This window comes from Rhinopithecus bieti, unplaced genomic scaffold, assembly GCF_001698545.2.
Source record: "Rhinopithecus bieti isolate Rb0 unplaced genomic scaffold, ASM169854v2 scaffold_1017, whole genome shotgun sequence".
Taxonomy (NCBI): Eukaryota; Metazoa; Chordata; class Mammalia; order Primates; family Cercopithecidae; genus Rhinopithecus; species Rhinopithecus bieti.
Window position 1 is genome coordinate 1456613 of NW_016803657.1, and position 22698 is coordinate 1479310.

Genomic DNA, 22698 nt, shown 5'->3' on the forward strand with positions numbered 1-22698 from the left:
TTTTTTTTTTTTTTTTTTTTTTTTTTTTTTTTGAGTTTAGGAGCAGAGGTTTAATAGGCAAAGGACAGAGGAGAACAGCTCTCTCAGAAAGAGGAGTGCCCAAATGGGAATTCCCGCTAACTAGTAATTTGATGAGAAATAGCAAACGACAGAGGACCACTCTTACCTGCCCTCCTGCCTACTTCCTGCACTGTTTATAGGAGTCCACCTCCTCCTCCTCCACGTGCGTCCTGTTTGCTTCCTTCAAGCCTCTGACTGCCCAGTGGCGTTCTGACGCCTGCTGTACCGTCGCTGCAGTGTCCAGCCTGGAGTCCCTGGCACTGTGGTGCTGCTGGGTGGGCCAGAGACTGTCCACTCGGAAGGGATCACAGAGGAAAGCCGGGCACGGTGGCTCAGGCCTGTAATCCCAGCACTTTGGGAGACCAAGGTGGGTGGATCACATGAGGCCAGGAGTTCAAGGCCAGCCTGGCCAACATGGTGAAACCCCTGTCTCTGCTAAAAATACAAAAACTAGCTACAGATGGCTGGAGGCCAGCACAGGATCTGGTGAAGGAGAGCTCTGACGAGCACGTGATGGAGCATGGTCCCGGCGGGCCTAGCCCAGAGTAGTGTGGGGGCAGTTGAACTTAGGCGACTCATGGAAGACCCCCATGTGCCCAGGTGGAGCAGCGTAGCTAAGTAACTGGACGCTGGGGCGGGAAGCTCAGAGGCATCCAAGCACATCGTATGACTTACCCGTGGTGTGGCCTAGGACAAGCTGCAAACTGTCTCTGAGCCGAGGCTGCCTCTCTGTCAGCTGTGATCATTACACTGTGATTGTTTCTACAGGAAGGCACCAGTACATGGCAGGAATTCAGGTCACCATGAGGTGCCCTCACGTTGGTCTCAGACCAGATAGGGACATTAGTGGGTACAAATGGCCCTTGATGCTCAATTTTGTTGTCAGTTCAAAGAACCCTCTCAGCCAATTTTTAATTCCCACTGAGCAACTGAGATGGATAAAGAAAATGGCAGTGGCTCGCACCGGTAACCCCAGCTCTTTCGGAGGCCAGGGTGGGAGGGCTGTCTGTGCTCAGGAGTTCAAGACAGCCTGGGCAACATAGTGAGACCTCCTGTCTACAAACAATAAAAATAAAAAATTAGCCAGGCGCAGTGGCACACATCTGTAGCCCCAGCTACTTAGAAGACTAGGGTGGGAAGATCGCTTGAGCCCAGGAGTTCAAGGTCGCAGTGAGCTATGATGGCACCACTGCACTCCAGCCTGGGTAACAGAGTGAGACCTGTATCTAAAAAAAGAAAGAATAGAGAAAAAAAGAAAAAGAAAACAAGTGCCATCGGCTGGGAGTGGGCAAAGCAGACAGACCCCCAACTCCCAGCATCCTCCACTGCAGATGATCTTGAGATGGGTCTGAGCAGGCAGATGGGGGCTGGGAGGTTCAACAGAAATCTGTGTGGCAAGACCAAGAAAGCAGGTGTGGCGGCTGGCGTGGGAGAGACAGGTCAGGAGTACAGTCGCAACATTTAATGAGCATTTATTGCACACATCTGTTCAAGCACGAAGCTCAGGCTGGAAACCATCCAAAGCGCAATCCCTGACCTCAGGGAGCTCATAGTCCAGTGGGGAAGCCGAGAAGCGAATTAACGACTCTGAAGAAGCGCAGGCAAGTGCTATGACCAAGGCAGGTGTGCGGGTGGGGTGTCTGGGAACCCCAAAGTCAGCCTCAGGTGGGGAGGCGAGTCAAGGAAGGACCAGGAGACCAGGTTTAGCCTGGGTCTGGGAGGAGAGTGGGGCCAGCCCAGGGAATGGTGGAGTCACCCTGCCAGGCACTGCTAGCCAAGCCCAGGCAATGAGAGCACAGCTTGTTCAGGGGCCAGGAAGCAACCCCAGGAGAACAAAGCCTCGTGGGGAGGGAGGAACCTGGAAGGTGGAAGGAGTTTGGGCTTTTCCTGAAGGTGATGAGAGCCATTGAAGGATTCTGGCCGGAGGAGACATAGGGTTATCCTGCGTCATAGGGGAGAGAGCTTTGAAAGGCAGGGAGGTGGAAGGCAGCGGGGACTCTCAGAAGCAGAGTCTCAGATCTCCTTAAGAGGTGAAGGCGGCTGGATATGGTGGCTCACACCTGTAATCCCAGCACTTTGGGAGGCCGAGGTGGGCGGATCACAAGATCAGGAGATTGAGACCATCCTGGCTAACATGGTGAAACGCTGTCTCTACTAAAAATACAAAAAATTAGTTGGGCGTGGTGGCGCCCGCCTATAGTCCCAGCTACTCGGGAGGCTGAGGCAGGAGAATTGCTTGAACCTGGAAGGTGGAAAGGCGGAGGCTGCAGTGAGCCGAGATCGCTCCACCACACTCTAGCCTGGGCGACAGATCAAGACTCCATCTCAAAAAAAAAAAAAAAAAAAAAGAGGTGAAGGCACAGGACAGGGGCTGGGATGTTGCCAGCTCACTTGTGCCTCATGCTCCCTGTTTCACAGACATGGGAGGCAAAGGAGTCAAGGCCAGCTACACAGGGAGGCTGCCCAGGCCCCCTGGCTTCCGGCTCCTGCAGGCATCTGCCCAGCCTAGATCTGCTCGGGTGGGAGGTGCCTTGGTTAGGAAGGGCTGAGCCTCTTGCACTGATTTGTAAGCTGCAGATTTTCAACCTGGCCTCCAATCTCAAACTGGCTTCCGGGCCGTGGGCCTGATGGGGAGCTACTGGCATTGCCGCAGGTCTCATCCCCACAAGCGGAGGAGATATTCGTAGCTGAGGAAGGTGACAGCATTGACGGGAAAGGCGCGGGCACTGTTGATGGTGACCCCCCGGAAGAAGACCCCCAGTCCTTCCTGCCGGACACTGCTCACCATGCAGTCCAGCACCCCTTGGTATACTCTGCGTCTCAGCCCATCCATCTGCATCCGGGACTTGATCACGTCTAAGGGCGTGGCTGCCACCCAGGAAGCAATGCCTGCAAAGCCCCCTGCCACCAGCACTGTGGCTGAACCTGGGGCAGAGGGAGCCCAGAGCAGGGGTCAAACCAAGAACACAGCATCCTCCCCAGACCCTAATCTCCTTCTCCAGTCCCCGCTGGACCCTGCCTGCTACACACACCTCTGTCCCCCGTCCTCTCACGCCACTTTACTTACTGGGATTCTGGCCTTCTGGTGTGTACTGGCGACAGAGCCCTTCATAGGTGAGGAAGTAGACCCCCATCGTGGGGGTGTCCCTCAGCATCAGGGCCCAGGCTCCTCGGAACAGCCCCCGGTACCCCTCCTCCCGGAAGATGGAGGCTGCACAGTGCACAGGCCCCCGGTACTGAGGTGGGGGGCTACCCGGCTGGGCCATTGGCTCTGTCTGGTTTTGTAGCCGGACTTTGATGAGGTCAAAAGGAGCCAGACAGTAGGCCTGTTGGGGACGAAACATGAAGGCCCCGGGTGGGGCTTTGAGCTGGGAACTGGCTCCTTACATTCACAAGAGGAAGGATGCAGGCAGAGGACCGCATCATCCAGTCCCTCAGGAGCCCTGCCAGTGCCCAGCCTCTCACGTGCATGTGTGGCTGGGATGGCCAGGATGTCTGCATGCGATGGGGACAGGCCACCTCCCTTGGCATCAGGCCCAAGAGCGAGAGGCACTGCCCCCTCCTCATGCAACAGTGACCAACTTGCCTGGCCTGCACCAGGCACTCAGAATAAGCCTGGATTCTTTTTGCAGGAGCAGGTTGGTTTCTGGCCTCCCTAAAGCCGGCAGTGAGCATATCTGTACAGTAAGCAGGGGCAAGTGAAGGACTCAGCCTGTGACCGTGAAATAGCAAAGAGACCACCCTCTCCCGGGTGAAGGAGGTCCCCTTGCGAGTGTTGTTCTCCTGCACCCACTTCTCAGAGGCCCGGGGGCACGGGGCCAGCCCTTCCTGCCTCTGGAGAGGCAAGACTCCCTCCCATTAGCGTTCCACCAAAGTGGCTTCTGAGTGTGGGAAGGTGGGTAATGGGGCGACTTGGCAAGTGCTAGAGCTCTTAGCATCGGCGGAAGCAGACACTACACAGATTTGGGATGGAATTGGGGCTGGGGTCCTGGTGAGGGTCAGTGCTGGGGGGATGTAGAGAGTGATGGGGGCAGTTAAGGTTTGGGTCAGAGATGCCACTAGGTCAAGATGGCTTTTGGAGTCCAGGTGAGAGTCAGAGTCCATGTTGAGGCTAGCCTATCTAGGAGGGACTTATGTGTTTTTTGCTCGTTTGTTTTGTGACAGGTTCATGGGCTCAGTTCCTCAGCCCTGGAGATGGCTGATGGCGATGGGGGCTGGCAGTCACCTCCGGTGCTGGTCCTTAGGGTTTGGCAGGCCAAGTCTTTGCTTGTTTACTTTGGCCCTGGCAGGAAGGGTCGTAGGTTGGGGACCATCCCTTGGGAGATGGGGCCTTGTGCCACCCTCCAGAGCGTGCTGGCAGGGCTGAGCTCAGGGCTTCAGGTGGTGTTCTGAGCCCTGAGCTCCTGGGGGTGAGGACAGGGCGAGGCTGATGCCAGGTGACAGACAGCCCTATTTCAGTCCCTTTCATCTGAAATAGGAATGTCAGATGCTATTTCAGAAGGTCAGCTTTGGCCAAGCCCAGGGCAACATCTGTGCCTGTCAGAGGCTGTCAATCCCTGCCTCTTCTTCCCACTCCACACTAAAACACATTTTTCCTCTAAGACTCTGTTAAACGGAAGCCACAGGTTTGACTGTAAACCCAGGCTCCATCAGCGGCCCTCACAGTCCCCACTTCTGCTTTCCAAAGAGCTGGAGGGGGCAGGGTGACTTAGAAGCTGGGCCTGGCCACTTAGCTGAGGGCCTCGGTTCTCTTCCTTGTGTTTGTGGGATGTGGCTCGTGGGGCTCAGGAAACCTATAGGTGACACCTCGCACAAGAAGGGGCAGAAGAAAAGCCAGGGCCTCCGGGGGTCTCATTAATCATTAATTCATTTGAAGGAGCAGCCTGACTTTGTCCTTTGTCCTTGCTCTCTGCCCCATGAAGTGTGACAGGGAACTGGGGGCAGCCGCCCAGGAGAGGGCGACCCTGGCTGGCAGCGGGGCTGTGAGTGGGTACCGGGTGCACCCTGTGCCTGCTTATGTTCACAGGCGCCTGTCAGCACCGGCTCCCACTGGCGGCAGCTGGTCCCTCTTCCCTTCATCTGCCCCTCTAAAGCCTAAAGCCCAAATGACGGCAGTGACTTAATGGTCAATGCCCTGTTGGGCCGGGGCCTCAGGTGAGGCTCCCAGGTCATGGCCACTCAAGCGCTGCAGGCAAAGGGTAGAGCCGGCGGGACCGGGGCAGTGTCAGGATCTCATCAGGACCTGGCCAGAGGGGCTGGGCTCACAGCTCTGCGGGGGGCTGGCAGTTCTCCAGGGTCAAAGGTCTCCTTAGGGAGTGGGCTCCCCACAGCTCTGAGTCTGGCAGACCCCTCTGGAGGAGGGCAAGCCCTGTCAGCTGGAGCGAGTGGCCCAGGCTGCTTCTCCCAGCACTCTCTTGATACTGCCCACCAGCTCTGTCTGCCTTTTGCCTCTTCCGTTCCCCACAGCGCTCCCCCAAAGGCCTGCAGCCTGGAAAGCCACAGCACAGGCCTCTTGTTCCCCTCCAGGAGGCCTGTGCCTCCATGGCTGTGGGTCACCAGAGCAGGGCGGGAGAGGACAGATCGACATGACCATCCCTATGACACTTGTGTGTGCCCACCCACTGCCCCCTCACCTGCAGGAACCCCCCGGTGCAGCCTGCTAGGAAGATGTGCGTGTAGCTGGGTGGCTGGGCCCGCCGTTCCTGGTGGGCGGTGGCCGTCAGCACCAGCAGGGTGTTGCTATAGACCCCAAACAGGACAGAGTTGACCACAGCTATGCTGGCAATGGGGAAGCTCATTCCCTTGAAGAAGCCCAGGAGCTGCAGAGAGACACAGCGGCACTGGAGTAGGCACCATGGGGCCTCCCTTTTGTCCCCTCCAGCCCTGGAAAGACAGCCTCTCGCTGGAAACTGCTCCCAAGTCCTGCCACAGGGAGGTGGGGACAGGTGGGGACAGGCTGAAGCTGAGCCATTGGGGTGCCAGTCTACCACCCAGGGCCCCCAAGGATCCCAGACATGGTCTTCTCTCCTCCAGGGGCAGAACCCTGCTGGAGCAGGAAGCTGGTACCAATGGCCCCAGATGCCTCCCCCAAAGTGGGAGGACCCCAAAGGAGTGGTTCACTCACAGACTCGTGGCGGTAAATCTTGACCATGCAATCAACGATGCCCCGGTAGGTGGTCTGGGTCTGCAGTCGCACCTGGGTGGGAGAACAGGGCAGGTGGGGTGGCGGGATGGGCAGGTGGGCCAACCTTTCCCTCTGCCCCCTCAAGCAGGATGCCAGCCAGCAGGAGAGGCAGGAAAGGCAAGATTAGCCAGGCCTGATCGCAGGGCACCCTGACATTTGGGTTAGGTGAGATCTTCCATTCCTCTGGTGCCTCTCCTAAACTCACCTTTACAGTGTCAAAGGGGTGTCCCAGGACCAAGCCCAGAGCTCCTGTGGTGACAAGAAGGTGCTATGAGTGAGGGCCCTCGTGCCAGGCCCAGGAAGCAAGTCTGTGCCAAGAGGAAAGAGGGGTTCAGAAAGGAGGAAGGAGAGCAGCGCTGTCCTAGACACGTGCAGCCACCTTCCTGCCAAGCTCTAGAGACTCCAGCTGCCCCGACACCCCCTCCACACAGGCACTGGGCCAGGAAGGCACTGGGACAAGGGAGTAAGACCCCAGGCCCCACCTGAGGATGCACACCCAGGAGGGAAGAGCCAGCCAAAGATGTATGTGTCCTCTCTGGAGCCCATACCCAGGGATCCCACTGCCTATGAGACGTGGGACTCTGGGCGAATCACCCAGGTCCCTGCCTCTCCGAGAGCTTTACTCTTTTTTTTCTTCAACTCATAATGTTGTCGCCAGGATCCAGGGCAGGCCCTGCTGCCAGCTGGCCACGCAGAACTGCAGGGCCCTGATGGGGGTCATGACCGGGCACCTGTGGAGGAGCTTCTCCCCTCCCCTCCACCTGCCCACTGCTAGCCCTGCCCTCCACAGCGGAGGCTGGTTCTGGAGCTTAGGGGAGGTCGCACTCCCAGGAGGCAGGTTCAGAACGTCCCTCTCTTTCTCCTAAGAGGAATGCCACCCAGAAGCTGGGCTGGGACCACAGCACAACAGGCCTCAGGGCCCGGGACTGTGGCTCACAGCCAGGTAGAGCAGAGGCCCAGAGGGAGCTCAGGACAGCAGGTGAGGCCAAAGGTGAGCTTCCTTTGTGAGCTCCACAGGGCGGGTCTGGAGAGCAGGGCTCAAGGTATAGGGTGCTCACCTGGCTCTCCCGCCCTCTGCAGGTGTCAGGCAGAGTGACCTTGGAAGGCAGAGGCAGCACCTCCCACCTGCACCTTCTCTTCTCCCCATCGGCCAATCCCTGGAGGACTGGGGACAGCTGGCTCTGGGGTGCTCCAGGGAACCCAGACTTTTTTTTTTTTTTTAAAGACAGGGACTTGCTCTGTTATCCAGGCTGGAGTGCAGTGGCATGATCCTGGCTCATTGCAGCTTCAACCTCCTGGGCTCAAGAGCTCCTCCCACCTCAGCCTCTGGAGTAGTTGGGACCACAGGCCTGTGCCACCAAGCCTGGCTAATTTTTTTCTTATTTCTTTTTTTTTTCTTTGAGACGGAGTCTCGCTCTGTTGCCCAGGCTAGAGTGCAGTGGTGTGATCTCAGCTCACTGCAAACCTCTACCTCCCAGATTTAAGCGATTCTCCTGCCTCAGCCTCCCGAGTAGGTGGGATTACAGGCGCCCACCATTGCACCTGGCTATAATTTTTGCATTTTTAGTAGAGTTGGGGGTTTAACCATGTTGGCCAGGCTGGTCTCGAGCTCCTGACCTCATGATCCACCCACCTCGGCCTCCCAGAGTGCTGGGATTACAGGCATGAGCCACAGGGCCCAGCCTCTCATTTCTTAGAGAGACAGGGTCTTCCTATGTTGCCCAGGCTGGTCTCAAACTCCTGACCCCAAGTGATCCTCCTGCCTCAGCCTCCCAAAGTGCTGGGATTACAGATGTGAGTCACCATGCCCTGTCTTTTTTTTTTTTTTTTTTTTTTTTGTAGCAGGGTCTCATTCTGTCACCCAGGCTGGAGTGCAGTGGTGCAGTCATAGCTCACTGCAGCCTTGAACTCCTGAGCTCAAGCAATCCTCCTGAGTAGCTGGGACTACAGGTGTGAGCCACCATGCTCAGCTAATTTGTTTTTTGAATTTTTTTTTTTTTTTGAGACGGAGTCTCGCTCTGTCGCCCATGCTGAAGTGCAGTGGCCGGATCTCAGCTCACTGCAAGCTCTGCCTCCCGGGTTCACGCCATTCTCCTGCCTCAGCCTCCCAAGTAGCTGGGACTACAGGCGCCCGCCACCTCGCCCGGCTAGTTTTTTGTATGTTTTAGTAGAGACGGGGTTTCACCGTGTTCGCCAGGATGGTCTCGATCTCCTGACCTCGTGATCCGCCCGTCTCGGCCTCCCAAAGTGCTGGGATTACAGGCTTGAGCCACCACGCCTGGCCTGTTTTTTGATTTTTTGTAGAGACAGGGGCCTCCCTATGTTGCCCAGACTGGTCTCAAACTCCTGGGCTCAAGTGATCCTCCTGCCAGGCCGGAACTCAGACTTTGGTCTCCACTCCTCCCATGTCACCCATCTTCCCCAGGGAGTGACCTACCATTGGGTGTGATGTGACAGAAGGAAGAAAAATGTCTCACCAGAGATCCAGCCAGCCACAAACTCTTCCACAGGCATTGTCTGGGCTTGCAGAAACTGGCGGCTCCAGCAAAGGAGACAGAGTTGAATTTCCCCCTCTCCCTCCCCTGGCCCACGCTGATAATCTCCCACTAATATTTAACCCTGGCAGGAAGGTGAGATGTGGCCTGGTGCCCGGACCTCCAGCAACTGGCAGAGGGGAGCGAGCCAGTTCCGGTGACCCTAGCCACCTGGAGGAGTCGTGCAGAGTACAGTCTCACGGGCCAGGCGTGCCAGGACCACAGGGGCCCTAATTCCCCAGCCCGGCCAATGATCCTGGCTCTGGAGATGGCAACTGGGTCCCTGCCCCATGGTCGGGCCCCTCCAGGGTTGCCTTAGTCAGCAAGAGGCAAGCCCCTGCCTGCCCAGCCAGCCCAGCTCCACTCCCATTCATCGCCACCAAGGGGCACGGCCGCCCCCATGCCACAGAGAGAGGCCAGGTGCGGAGGGAGCATGGCCACCAGAGGGTAGGCCCAGCCCGCAGTTGCCGGCTGCGTGGCAGGGTGGAGAGGAGCCACTCCCAGGAGTGACTCACCAGGCCTGGCTGTTCTCTCCAGGGTTGTTTACGACTTCCCCGACTCCCCCGTGTCAGTCAGAAACACAGCCTGCCTTGGCCTCCTCCTTCCCAGGAGAAAGATGGGGGTTTTGATCATTTAAAGTGCGTGTTGATCTGCAATGGCCCTGTTCTGCTCAGTCCAAGCCAAAACCCTTTCAAGGATCTGTGAGCCACAGGGTGCCGCCCATTCTCCTCTGACCTCACGTCCTGCCACCCACCCCCTTGCTTTCTCTGCTGCAGCCACCCGAGCCTCCAGATTCTTCTTCAGTCAGCCTTCTGCCTCCAGGCTCTTTCCTCTTCCTGGGCACTCTTGCCCTGGCACCCCTTCAGCTGGGGCTCAAATGTCACCACCTCGGTGAGGTCTGCCCCGCCTCCCCAGCCGGAGGCACCGCTGGCTCTTCCTCTCTTTCTCCATCACAGTTATCACCCCAACATGTGATGGGAAGAACTTGTCTGTCTGGGCAGGGATCTCTGGGTGTTCTGTTCATAGTGGGTGGCACGGGGTGGGTGCTCAATAGATCCTGAGTGACTGAATGAACGGAAATGTCAGCGAGCAGCATCAGCGGCAGCCTTGGGGCTCCAGTTCCCTCTTCTCACTGCCAAACGGCCCTGGGGAACATCAAGGCCCAGTGACACCTGCATCATCCCCTCCAGCTCTCCCTGCAGCTCCTAGTCTCCTATGGGAGACGCCCAAGGCCCAGTCCTGCTCACACTTCTCCTCTCATTGTGGCCAAGGCAGAACCCAGCCACCCCTGCTGCTTTCTCGTGGGTGGACAGATTCTGGAAACAGGACCTCCCACCTCCTCCCTCTGGAACTGCCTGGGGCTCCTTGGGCCACCCGCAAATATCGTCCTGAAAGACCATCCCCAAAGACTGGCCTCTCGTGGTGGCTTGGGCTGCAGTCCAGGTTCTGCTTCTCATTCCTGAAAATGCCTTTGCAGAAAGTATAACTGATACAGGCCGGGTGCAGTGGCTCAGGGTGCAGTGGCTCACGCCTGTAATCCCAGCACTTTGGGAGGCTGAGGCAGATGGATCACCTGAGGTCAGGAGTTCGAGACCAGCCTGACTAACATAGTGAAACCCCGTCTCTTCCAAAAATACAAAAATTAGCCAGGTGTGGTGGCAGGCGCCTGTAGTCCCAGCTACTTGGGAGGCTGACGCAGAAGAATCACTTGAACCCGAGAGGCGGCGGTTGCAGTGAGCCAAGATCACACCACTGCACTCCAGCCTGGACGACACAGAGAGACTCTGTCTCGGGGTGGGGGAAACTCTAACTGATACATTTATTACAGTGGAAGAGATCTGACCTAACTGACTCCATCTTGCTTTTAACCTCCAAGCTGTCCTTTTTCACTCCTGGCCATAGGCCGAACTAACTGGGAGGAACTCAGTTTATAGTTTAGCTTTGAAACAAAGATGATAACAGCCCTTTCCCAAAACAAAACCTGTTCCTGCCTGGGGACTAGACCGCCTTTGTAGGGCTAACAAATTAGCCACAAGATTAGAAATTATGGTTTAAGAGTCACGCAGCTGGCCGGGCACGGTGGCTCAAGCCTATAATCCCAGCACTTTGGGAGGCCGAGACGGGCGGATCACAAGGTCAGGAGATCGAGACCATCCTGGCTAACACGGTGAAACCCCGTCTCTACTAAAAACTACAAAAAACTAGCCGGGCGAGGTGGCGGNTTGAAACAAAGATGATAACAGCCCTTTCCCAAAACAAAACCTGTTCCTGCCTGGGGACTAGACCGCCTTTGTAGGGCTAACAAATTAGCCACAAGATTAGAAATTATGGTTTAAGAGTCACGCAGCTGGCCGGGCACGGTGGCTCAAGCCTATAATCCCAGCACTTTGGGAGGCCGAGACGGGCGGATCACAAGGTCAGGAGATCGAGACCATCCTGGCTAACACGGTGAAACCCCGTCTCTACTAAAACTACAAAAAACTAGCCGGGCGAGGTGGCGGCGTCTGTAGTCCCAGCTACCCGGGAGGCTGAGGCAGGAGAATAGCGTGAACCCGGGAGGCGGAGCTTGCAGTGAGCTGAGATCCGGCCACAGCACTCCAGCCTGGGTGACAGAGCGAGACTCCGTCTCAAAAAAAAAAAAAAAAAAAAAGAGTCACGCAGCTGGAGACTGCAAGATTCTGACCCTCCCCAAATTGCTCCTGGGAATAACATCACTATTGTAAAAGCTCAGATCAGGGCCTGAGATATTTTGCAGACCCTGCACTTGATGGATCAGCGGGCACTACTCAGATCCATAAACTGGCTCATCTGGTCTTGTGGCCCCCACCCAGGACCTGACTCAGCATAAGAGGACAGCTTCAACTCCCTATGATTTCATCTGAGACCTAACCAATCAACACTTCCAACTCACCGGCCCCTACCCACCAAATTATCCTTAAAAACTCCATCCTGGAATTCTCAGGGAGACTGATTTGAGTAACAATAAAACTCCAGTCTCTCGTACAGCCAGCTCTGCATGAATTAAATTCTCCTTATTGCAATTCCCTTGTCTTGACAGATGGGCTCTGTCTAGGCAGAGGGTAAGGTGAACCCAGTGGGCGGTTACATGATCTCCCCCAGCGATGTTAAGCAGCCCCTTCTGTGGGCCTTGGGGTCTATTCCTGTTTGCCAAAGTAGGACAGCAGTCGGGCTAACTGATGTCGAAGCCTCTCGGCTCTAAAGGCTGGAAGCTACCGCCTCCCTCACTTCAGAATGGGTCTCATTCTCTTTTTCAATCTCACTGCCTCACCCCAGTTCAAGACCCTCATTCCCACTTCCCTAGGGCCTTCCTGAAGGGAAGCCTACCCACGCATGGCGTCATCTTGTGAATCTCTAGCTCACAACCTCCGAAATGTTCTTACTGTCTGACACATCTGCCCCATATCTGTCATCCTGGGGTTCAAGGCCTCCCCCACGGTTCCACCCACCTGCTGTGCTCTGACACAGCAGGGTCTTTCCTGGGGTCCTAACGATGCTCGTGCAGTTCCCACTACCTGGAATGCCTTTCCTTCCCCACCAACAGCCTCCCGGACTCTCCCCCAGTGACCCTCCTTGGCTAGACCCGGGTTCTAGCCTCCCCACCACCACCACAGAGACTCCCCGGTGTCAGTCTTTGACATAAAACAGAGATACGATACACACCTTTTAGTGAGTTCTAATGATTAAAGCACTGTAAAAAGTGGCTGGCACGTAAATGGCAACTGCTAATACTTATTTCCACTCTCAGGAGGCATAAGAATGACACAGGAAACGGGGAAAGGGCCTGGCCCAGTGCCCCACACACAGCAAGACTTTTCCTGCTTATAGCATTTCATAGTTCTTAAAGCAATGCTGTCATCTTCTGCGGTTTTATTTATTTTTTTGGAGACAGAGTCTCGCTGTTGTCCAGGCTGGAGTACAGGGGCAGGATGGCACTATCAGAGCTCACTGTGATCTGGAACTCCTGGGCTCCAGCGATCCTCCCACCTCAGGCTCCTGAATGGCTAGGACCGCAGATGTGTGCCACCACACCTGGCTGATTTTTGGATTTTTTTTACAGATGGGGTCTCACTGTGTTCCCCAGGCTGGTCTTGAACTCCTGCCCTCAGGTGATCCTCCTGCCTTGGCCTCCCAAAGTGCTGTGGTTTTAAATGTGCTGTTCTCCTGGGCTTCTTCCTCTTTCCCCTCTTCCTCAACTCACCAATTAAACCACAACAGACACTTCCTGAGGGCAGGGCCATGTCTCCCCTCAGTCTCCATCCCCTGACCTAGCACAGGCCCTGCATCCAGTAAGCATTCAAAACAACACTGAACTCTTCTGCTCCCGCTTCACTCCAGCTGGGTCGAGAGGCCATGGAGTTACAGTGTGTCCTGGTCTGAGGGTCCCAGAGCTGAGAACCAGGAAGAAGATGCCTGCCCTCACTGGACACCCTTCCCTGCAGCCCACGTCTGAGTTCCTCAAGTCCTTAGGTCACATCAGCAAGGCAGATGTGGTGTCATGGGCTCAGCTGTGGGGCAGTGTGGATCACAGGAGGGCAGGCAGAGCTGGTTCACATGCCAAAGAAGGCAGGACTTGGCCAGGAGCTAGAGCTGCTTTCCAATCCCAGGGAACCAGGGCAAAGTGAACCCACTGCCCTCTGTTCCTGATCACCAAGCCCACTGCTGTCACTTGAGACAACTTCTGGTTCCTCTGGCCCCAGAAGGTGCTCCATGGACTTATTTTTCTCCCCGAGTTCCACATCTCAGATGCACACATGTTGCATTACCAGGACATGTCAGTGACATGGCCCTGAGGGTAGGTGGTTTCACACCTGCCTCTTTGGGGCCCCAAGTCTCCTCCCAGCCTGGGAACACCTCAACATCTCCCAGGTTGTTATGTAAGATAGCAAGGGCTCATGTGACTGCTCCCTGGAAAAACAGAGTGTCTATCCTGGTTTTCTGACATAGACATGTATTAATAATCATTTGAGAGTAGGGATAGTCCTTGGGAGTCCTTGAGTTCAACCTCCTCATTTTACAGATAAGGAAAACGGAGGCCCAGAGGAGAAGGGACTTGTCCAGGATAAGACCGGGCCAGGACCCATTCTCCTGACCACTTCCGAGAGAGCTACGTTACAGGGCACTGCCAGCGCCGCGTAGATCCCTGGCACGTGCCACGAAGTGTCCATTTCACAGGCAGGGAACTAGCCCTAAGTCCCAGCGTGGGCATGCCAACGCCCCAGCCTGATTCTCGAATCTTCGCCAAACCCTCTTACAGGCCAACACTCGGGGCCTTTGTGAGGGGAAACTCGCCCTGGATCACTCGGGTGGTGGCGGGGCTGGTACTTGACGCCGCCACCCCACTAGCGTGACGAGACACGCGAGGCGGGCGTCCGGGCATGCGCGGGCCGCGCGGGGCGGCCCTGGGCTCCCATTGGCTCCCGCGGGCCGGAGGGGCGGGGCCTCGCTCGCCGCGCTTCCTCCCGCCTCGGCTTCCGCGTAGCTTCCGGATCGGCTGGGTCCTTAGCGGGAGCCAGAGTGCGGCCGGTGGCGGGCTTGGCGGCGGGGTCGGATTCCGGGCAGGAGCCTGGCCTCTCAGGTGGCGGGCTCTGTGTCCCTGCGAGGTGAGAGCACGGCGACGTCTGGCCCGGGCCTCTGTCCCCGGCTGGGGGTGCGCCTTGTCCTGCCTGGGCATCCCGGTCGACCTCCGTTCTTGACCGTAGCAACCCGCACCCCTCCCACCAGTGCCTGGTCTGCACTCTTGGCCCCTCCAGGCAGCGCCACTCAACCTTGCGAACCCAGCCCGGGACCCCTTGCCGTCCTCACTGAGAGCTTGAGGAGACCTCCAACCCCCCATCCCTGGCTCCCGGTAACTGCTGTTTCTCTTTGCCTTTGCAGATGGACGGGACAGAAGGCAGTACCGGGCAGCCCGGCCCCGCTGAGCGGTCCCACCGAAGCAGCGTGTCCTCCGTGGGAGCCCGAGGTGGGTCCCACACGCATCCTCTCTCTTCCACACCCTCCTGGGACCCTAGCCCTGGAGAAGTGGCTCTGGCTTTTCTTCTTTTTCATTAAAGATAATTTATGTATCAACTGAGAAATAAGGTACATTCAGATGTGGGAACCCACAGAAGTCAGAGGCTCTGCCACTTGTTTACTGGCCAGGTTGGGTCCTCATGAATCTCACACTCATTTGTAAAATGAGCTTATTTAACATAGCTGTGAGATTCAAATGAGATTGTATGAATGAAAAGTGAGGTCTGATGTGGTTCACGCCTGTAATCTCAGAACTTTGGGAGGCCAAGGTGGGCAGACCACATGTGCCCAAGAGTTGGAGACCAGCCTGGGCAACATAGACAGAAAAGTGACACATTCACTTTCTCTGTGTCCTTTCTTTGTGTTCGTTCGTTCTTTCTTTTCTTTCCTCTCTCTCTTTCTCTCTTTCTCTCTTTCCAAGTCTTGCTCTGTTGCCCAGGCTAGAGTGCCCAGGCTAGGTGGCGCGATCTTGGCTCACTGCAAGCTCTGCCTTCTGAGTAGCTGGGACTACAGGCACCCGCCACCACTCCCGACTAATTTTTTGTATTTTTAGTAAAGACAGGGTTTCACCGTGTTAGCCAGGATGGTCTCGATCAGCTGACCTCGTGATCCACTTGCCTTGGCCTCCCACAGTGCTGGGATTACAGGTGTGAGCCACCGCACCCAGCTGTGTCATTTCTTTCTCCCAAAGAGCCTTTTGAAAGCAGGGATCAGGCCGGGCGCAGTAGCTCACGCCTGTAATCCTAGCACTTTGGGAGGCCGAGGCAGGCAGATCACTTGAAGTCGAGAGTTCAAGACCAGCCTGACCAACATGGAGAAACCCCCGTCTCTACTTAAAATGCAAAATTAGCTGGGCATGGTGGTGCATGCCTGAAATCCCAGCTACTCAGGAGGCTGAGGCAGGAGAATCGCTTGAACCCGAGAGGCGGAGGTTGCGGTGAGCTGAGATCGCACCATTGCACTCCAGCCTGGGCAACGAGAGTGAAACTCCATCATCTCAAAAAAAAAAAAAAAAAAGAAAGTAGGGATCCTGATCTTCACTTGATAGGGAGGAAACTGGGCCCTAGGGAGGTTAAGTCGCAGGCAGGCTATGGAAGCTCTCCAGGTGATCACATACTGCAGCTTCCAGTGCCTCAGTTCTCCTTGCCTGTGAAGTGGATCTGAACCTGAGCCTCCTGGAAGTGATTTTTTGATCTCTGAGAGTAGCTGCTGGAGCATAACAGACTGGGGGTCCAAGAAGCACCTTCCCTTGTGTAGACGAGAAACCGTGCTCTTCCACACACTCTTGGAGGGAGGAGTATTAGCTCTACTTTTACAGATGAGGCAACTGACACTTAAATTGACTCGCTGAAGTTAGCCAGCAACCAGGCAAGGATGGGAACCTGAGTATGTCGGCCCCAAAGCTCGGTGTTCCTTCACCTTGCCTGCAGTCCCAGGGATGGGGATTGGAATCTGGTTGCTCTTCTAGGTGTCTCCGTTTGGCTCTGGAACCCACAAGTTGTCACAGGGAACTCTCAGCTATTTGGGCTATTCTTCCCTAGGCTGCTTCAGGCTGACCTGAAAGACCCAATATTGACTCCTGAGGCTTAAAGAGTCCTAAGACTTGAAGAGTCCTAAGGAAGCTGAGAACTTGCTTTAACCTGGGTGACCTAAGGAATCCTCTCTTCCCATCTTAGCCTGAGTCAGAGAGAGACTTGCCTAAGGACAGCAGTGGGTTACCAGCTCTCGCTCCTGCCAGCCAGCCAGACTAACTGCCATGGCCTCAGGATGGTTTCAGCCTCTCTGTGCCGTAGTTTCACATCTGTGGAATGTTCTTGTTCAGGGCAGAAGAATAGCTGAATCCTTGGGGCAGCTATGGCGGTGAGGGGCAGGTTTGCAATGGCCAGGCTTAATTTGAATCTTGGGGGATTGGGGTGGGGCTGGTCTCTGGGCAGGAGTTACTGGGTTTCTGGGTGGTTTGAGGGTGTCAAGGAAGCACTAATAGCAGCCATAATAAGGTCTTCTGGGGCTGCTGGGACTCTGCCTCTGGCGTGGACTCTGTCTCAGGAGTGTAACCCTGGTCACCCCTGAGGGGTGTAGGGTGGAGGCTCCAGCCCCAGTGGGTGGTAGAGGGTACCTGGTTGGCCTGGCCTGGTTGTGCCAGGCATAGGCCTCAGCTGAGCCTGCCTGGCCCCCATCACAGCAGCTGACGTGCTGGTATACCTGGCGGATGACACGGTGGTGCCCCTGGCTGTGGAGAACCTACCCTCGCTCAGTGCCCATGAGCTGCACCGCGCCGTCCGCGAGGTCCTGCAGCTCCCGGACATTGCCCTGGATGTCTTCGCGCTCTGGCTGGTCTCCCCTCTGCTGGGTAAGGCTTGGCAGTGAGGAGCCCAGGCTGGAGGGTTGGAAGAGCACCGACCAGTACAGGAGGGAGGGGGCAGTGTTTGGAGCCGCTGGCCACTGCACGTGGGGGAAGGTGGGACTTGGGTTTATCCTGAGCTGTCCACTCATCTAAGCACCTAGAGCCCTGAGAAGGCCCCCGCTCCTGGCCCTGCTGTTTGTCTTTCTGCGGGTGGTGGAGCTGTGCTGGGGCTGGGTGGTCTGGGAACGGTACTGCAGGAGGGAGGGAGGAAGGGGGCCTTTTCTGCCGAGCATAACCTTTGCCAAAACCTGGGTGGTGTTTGGGAGCCTTGATTTCACCTTATCCTCAGGCCCAGGCCAGTCTTGCAGATGAGGAAGTTGTGGTTAAGGTGATGAGACCACTGTGTGGCAGGAGCAAGACAGATTCAGGCCTGAGTGGCTTCCCGGTCAGCCTCTTTGAACTGTTTCTGTTCCTTGGGGACAGGGAGGAGAAGGGACATGGCCCAGGAAGTTGGCCTCTCTGACCCTGAGGCTCTTAGTGAGGGTGGGAAGAGTAGAGACTTGACTTCTCTGGGAGGGGAGCCTCCAGCCCTGCCTGGCTGGCCTCGTGACCGCCCACATCCTGCCCTTTCAGGCTGAGATTGCCAGATGGAGGGACTTGGGGGCAGTGGCTCTCTAGACCCTCAGCCCGGGGTCCCTCAGTGAACAGGGTCTCTGAGCCTGCTGGTTCGCACAGTAGGGGGTCAAGGAAGAGGCTGCCCCATGTCGTTGTTTAGTAAATCGGTGCCATGGCCATGCGAGTTTTCTTAGCTTACACATTCACTTCGTTGCAGAGGAACACAGGCAAGAAGCGGGTGATCAGTCCCAGGACAGCCTGGGTCAGGCCCAAGGGGCCCCCAGCAGTTATGGCTTCTGAGGTTGCTGGTGGGGGGAGAGGGAACATTTGGCACCCCCGTTCCCCACCCTTATCCTTCCCTCCATCCCCTCCCCTCTGCCAGTAGGAGCTTCCTGCTCAGCTGCTGTTGGGAGGTTCTCGCCCACCCTCTTCCTGCTGCCCTGGCTCCTCGGCCACCCCATGCCCAGCCCAGTCATCTCTCCTTCACCTTCAGGCCTCGGGTCAGGACTGTGGGCCCCTTGGTTTGTGTCTGAAAGCTAGGGGTACAGTTCTGCATGGGTTGGCCCCTGCCCTGCCTCAAGAAGCTCCCAGAGCCTGCTGGACAGCCTGCCTCCTCCTCTCACCTCCTCCGTCCCCGCTCCCTCCTCACCACATTCCCGCTGTCCCACAGCCGGAGGCTGGAACTAACATGAATGGGCTGCTTTGTTGCCCAGCCCACGCAGGAGGATGGTGGTAGAAGACCCCGGCACAAAGTCAACACCCACTCTGTTCCCAGGCTGGGTTCAGGGAGGTTGAAAAGCCACTTCAGCTGTGACTTGGGCCTCCCAGAACCCTTGCCCCCCTGCCCCCACACTCCTGATGGGGTGAACCAGTGACAGATGCTCCAGGGCCGTGAGTGCCCTGCAAGGGCAGGGAGGGGCGCCGTCTTCTGGAGCTGCCCTTCATGCCGGCTGTTTTGGCAGGACTTAGCCTTCTCAATGCCATTGTCGCTCTGCATGGAACAGGGCTTCAGGGACCTTCCGTCCCATTTAGATAACAGCCTCCAGGCAGGAAGGCCCCATCTGGAAGTCTCTGGGACTGCACTGAAGACAGGAAGGAGTCTTTTGAGCTGCTGGGGCTTGGGGTTAAGGCTGGTCAGGGCTGGGCTGTAGACAGCAGGAAGGGCATCCTTGTCTTCTCCAGGGTGTTCCTGAGCCCCATCTAGTCAGTTACTGCGCTCATTCCACGAGGACGTGCAAAGCCTCTCTCAGGCTACGTGGTATTCTAGATGCTGGGAATACAGGAGGGAAGGCACTGGTGGAACTTAACTTTATTTTATTTATTTATTTTTTATTTTTTTGAGACAGAGTCTCACTCTGTTGCCCAGGTTGGAGTGCAGTGGTGCAATCCTGGCTCACTCAACCTCCGCCTCTTGGGTTCAAGCGATTCTCCTGTCTCAGCCTCCCGAGTAGCTGGGATTACAAGCAAGTGACACCACGCCTGGCTAATTTTTGTATTTTTAGTGGAGACGGGGTTTTGCCATGTTGACCAGGCTGGTCTCGAACTCCTGACCTCAAGTGATCCACCCGCCTCAGCCTCCCAAAGTGCTGGGATTACAGGCATGAGCCACTGCGCCCAACCACCATTGGAACTTTAGGGCCTAAAGTATGGTGAAGGGAGGTGTAGGAAGCAGAGCTCTGTTCCTAGTTTAGCCACTAGCCCCATGTGGCCTCAGGCACTGTGCCTTCCCGAGCTTCAGTTTCCCCGCTGTGAAGTGGGTGATCTCTGTGTCCTCCAACCCTGACATCCTTTGAGTTTCCAGACAGAGAGAGCATGAGGACTCCATGAGGGGTGTTGATGGAGCCCTTTCACCCAGTCAATAGGGAGGCGACTATTGGGAGTAAATAAATGGTGTTTCCCTACTGGAGGTGGTGACATGGGTGGGGCCCGGGGTTTAGGTTGTAAAGGAGGGCTGTGGAGCCTCTGGGAAATCTGGACTAGAAATGATGGGACGAGAAAGGGCTGCAGAGCTGGATGCAGGGGTGGGTGGAAGGGCTGTGGGCAGGGGGGCCCAATTGGAGGCTATGACTGCTCTTCCAGGTGGAAGGCCCAGATAGCCCAAAGAGCAGAGACAAGGACCCCTGGCCTCAGGCCGGCAGGAGAGGCGATCAGCCATCAGTGGGGACCGCGGAAGGGTAGAGCGGGGAGATGTGGATCAGGCAGGGCTCAGGAGGCTTGAAGCAAGCGCTGGCTCCTGTACCCGGGTGACAGACATCCCCATACATCCTGGATGAACTTGGAAGTGGCCTCACACCTCTCGAAGGCAGAGACCCCCATGGCCACTGTTTTTTGGTGGGTGCTGGTGTGTGAGCTGAAAGGCTTTATCCCTCCTGGCCTGAGGCACTGAGTTCTGGGTCCAGAGCAGTGGTGGCATGGGGCAGCCTGGAGTTTGAGGGGCTGGACTGGTGCACTTGGTCATTCTGCCAACCCCTGGTGAGGTCACTGTGCCCCAGGGATACAGTGGTGGACAAGTCCACAGCCCTGTGGGTGGCAGCAGCAGGGACTGTCAGGTAGTGATCAGATCCGGCCACTGCACTCCAGCCTGGGCGACAGAGCGAGACTCCGTCTCAAAACAAAAAAAACAAAAACAAACAAACAAACAAAAACAACAACAAAAAAGAAGAAGGCCAGGGTGGCAGGAGCAGCGCGAGAGAGGCAGTGAGAGGAGATAAGGTGGGAGGGCCAGGCAGGAGCTGGGTTGCGGGTGGGCCACAGGTGCAGAGCTTGCAGGATGGAAGGTCAGCTAGAGCTCCTTGGAGGTGGGGGTGGGAAGTGACGACGGGGAGGCCCAGGCTCTGCCAGGGGGAGGGCAAGGCAGCCCCTCGGGCCTCTGGTCCCCAGTTGCCAATTTCAGGTTCTGCTTCCTGATGGCATTGCGGGTTCCTTTGTGCCCTAGCGCCTTCCTTCGGCCACAGCCTCCAGCTTCAGCTTGCCCCAGGGCTGCAGTGAACAGTTAGTGGCTGGCTGTGCCTGCAGCCAGACCCTCGTCGCTTGCTGTGTGACTTTGGACAAGGAACTTGACCTCTCAGGCTCATTTGCTCCATGGGTGAAATGGGGGATAGGGTTATTGCAGAGTAAATGGCTCTGGACCCTTGGCACCTGCTCAGTTACTACTGGTTGTGACTGTCGTCATGCTGTGCAGTGTGATAGGTGGGAGGGCAGCTGCTGGACTGGCCGGAGGCTGCATGGGCCTCTCCCCATCTCGTCCTGCAGAGGTGCAGCTGAAACCCAAGCACCAGCCCTACAAGCTGGGACGCCAGTGGCCGGAGCTGCTGCTGCGCTTCACCAGTGCCCCGGATGACGACGTGGCCATGGGTCAGTGCTGCTGCCTGTCTGTCCTTGCCTCGGGACCACCTGAGTCTGCAGTTCTGGCTCCCAGCCCAGCCAGGGCCCTGCCAGCAAGGAGCTGCCCTGACTGAGGGGCAGGGCCTGCGTCTCCCCCAGGCTCCGACAGCCACCACTGGCAGGGGAGGAAGGGGTCCCTGAGAGAAGCCCCAGTGGGGCGTGGGCTGGGAGCTGCCCGGGCACGTTGGAATGAGCTGCGCACTCCACCCTCTGCACAGCCCTCCGGTTTTCTCAGCTGTGGTTGGTGGCCGGGGCCTGGGCCAGTCAGGGGAGAGGGGAGGGCTAAGCAGAATGGGGATGCCTGGCAGTGACCTAGCCTGTCTCCCCAGATGAGCCTTTCCTGCAGTTCCGAAGGAACGTATTCTTCCCAAAGCGGCGGGAGCTCCAGGTGAGGCAGGAGCCTTGGTGGCCCCACCAGGCCCGGCCCCTTGTGCCCAGCCTCCTTGTCCCTAGACCCCTGGACATTCGCACCTTGCCCCAGCTGAGCGGCTCTCCCTGCCCCAGCCCAGCTGAGCGGCTCTTCCTGCCACACCCGCCTGCAGATCCGCGACGAGGAGGTCCTGCGGCTGCTCTATGAGGAGGCCAAGGGCAACGTGCTGGCCGCGCGCTACCCGTGCGACGTGGAGGACTGCGAGGCTCTGGGCGCCCTGGTGTGCCGCGTCCAGCTCGGGCCCTACCAGCCCGGCCAGCCGGCAGCCTGCGCCCTGAGGTGAGGGCCTGTGTGACCTGAGGCGGGGGCGCTGGGTTGGGGAGTTTGTCCTTGGAATCGAACTTACAAGCAGTCTTTGGTCTCGCAAGGTGGGGGCAGGGTCCTGGAGTCAGGAGGCCTCAGCCCCGCATGCTCACTCTGGCCCTAGGCAGTTGCTCTGCCCCTCAGCCTCCTTTTCCTCACCTGCCCTGGGCGGGAGCCTCAGGTGAAGTGAAGTCAGGGAGAAGAATCTGGAGCCCTGCCTCCGGCCGAGGTCAGAGGAGCTGGGCTTTTGGAGTCACAGCCAGAGTCTAACCAAATACTGACCCTTTGTCACCAGTAACAGGCCAGCTTAGTTCCAGACTCCTGGGATGTTCCCCAGGCAGTCAGCACGCTGGTTGTCCACCTCCCAGCCCTCTCTCCAAGAGCCGAGCTCTCTGCTGTGTAAATTAGCAGGGCCTTAGGTGGCGAGGATTGAGTCTGCCCTGCCAAAGCGCAGGCCAGTCTCTGGTCTCCATGGAGGATTATCCTGAGGTTTAGAAATAATTCCAGTGAAGGGGCTGGGCGTGGTGGCTCACACCTGTAATCCCAACATTTTGGGAGGCCAAGGCAGGCAAATCGCTTAACGTCAGGAGTAGGAGACCAACCTGGCCAACGTGGTGAAACCCCATCTCTACTAAAAACGACAAGTAGCCGGGTGTGGTGGCGTGCACCTGTAATCCCAGCTGTTTGGGAGGCTGAGGCAGGAGAATCACTTGAACCCAGGAGGTGGAGGTTGCAGTGAGCCAAGAGTGTGTCACTGCACTCCAGCCTGGGCGACAGAGTGAGACTCTGTCTTTTTTTTTTTTTTTTTTTTTTT

The 22698-nt window shown here is 57.0% G+C and overlaps 2 protein-coding genes across 13 annotated transcripts in view; one reads left to right on the forward strand and one right to left on the reverse strand.

The window, feature by feature from the left end:
• Nucleotides 1-1515: 1515 nt before the first annotated feature.
• On the reverse strand, nt 1516-10513 carry SLC25A45 (solute carrier family 25 member 45). 12 transcript variants are annotated; one of them, XM_017893821.1, is made up of 10 exons: nt 10115-10513; nt 9533-9843; nt 9294-9379; nt 8682-8776; nt 6851-6951; nt 6450-6552; nt 6185-6256; nt 5694-5879; nt 3128-3386; nt 1516-2985 (listed from the first exon to the last, which is right to left on the reverse strand). In XM_017893821.1, the coding sequence occupies exons 7-10, from the start codon at nt 6209-6211 to the stop codon at nt 2717-2719; spliced, it is 741 nt and encodes a 246-aa protein (XP_017749310.1). In that variant the 5' UTR covers nt 6212-6256; nt 6450-6552; nt 6851-6951; nt 8682-8776; nt 9294-9379; nt 9533-9843; nt 10115-10513; the 3' UTR covers nt 1516-2716. The 12 variants fall into 12 exon arrangements, with proteins under 12 accessions (XP_017749310.1, XP_017749287.1, XP_017749361.1 ...); XM_017893859.1 differs by lacking the exons at nt 6851-6951; nt 9533-9843; nt 10115-10513 and having other exon boundaries at nt 2177-2214; nt 2846-2985; nt 6450-6493; nt 8722-8776; nt 9294-9482; XM_017893798.1 differs by lacking the exons at nt 6851-6951; nt 9533-9843; nt 10115-10513 and having other exon boundaries at nt 6450-6493; nt 8722-8776; nt 9294-9481.
• Nucleotides 10514-14214: 3701 nt separating this feature from the next.
• Nucleotides 14215-22698, forward strand: part of FRMD8 (FERM domain containing 8) — a 26035-nt gene continuing 17551 nt past the window's right edge. Inside the window, exons 1-6 of the mRNA XM_017893790.1 lie at nt 14215-14399; nt 14674-14758; nt 16991-17158; nt 21020-21121; nt 21481-21539; nt 21694-21860. Coding sequence (XP_017749279.1) covers nt 14674-14758; nt 16991-17158; nt 21020-21121; nt 21481-21539; nt 21694-21860 — 581 coding nt within the window. The 5' untranslated portion in view covers nt 14215-14399. The remainder of the gene's footprint in view (nt 14400-14673; nt 14759-16990; nt 17159-21019; nt 21122-21480; nt 21540-21693; nt 21861-22698) is intronic.

Coding starts and splice junctions, on each gene's coding strand:
- SLC25A45 (XM_017893798.1), bottom strand. CDS start 8,758: ATGCCTGTGGAAGAGTTTGTGGCTGGCTGGATCTCTG. Junction 6,494..8,721: donor TGTGGCTGGCTGGATCTCTG/GTGAGACATTTT, acceptor TTGTCACCACAG/GAGCTCTGGGCTTGGTCCTG. Junction 3,387..5,693: donor GCACCGGGGGGTTCCTGCAG/GTGAGGGGGCAG, acceptor CGTCCCCAACAG/GCCTACTGTCTGGCTCCTTT.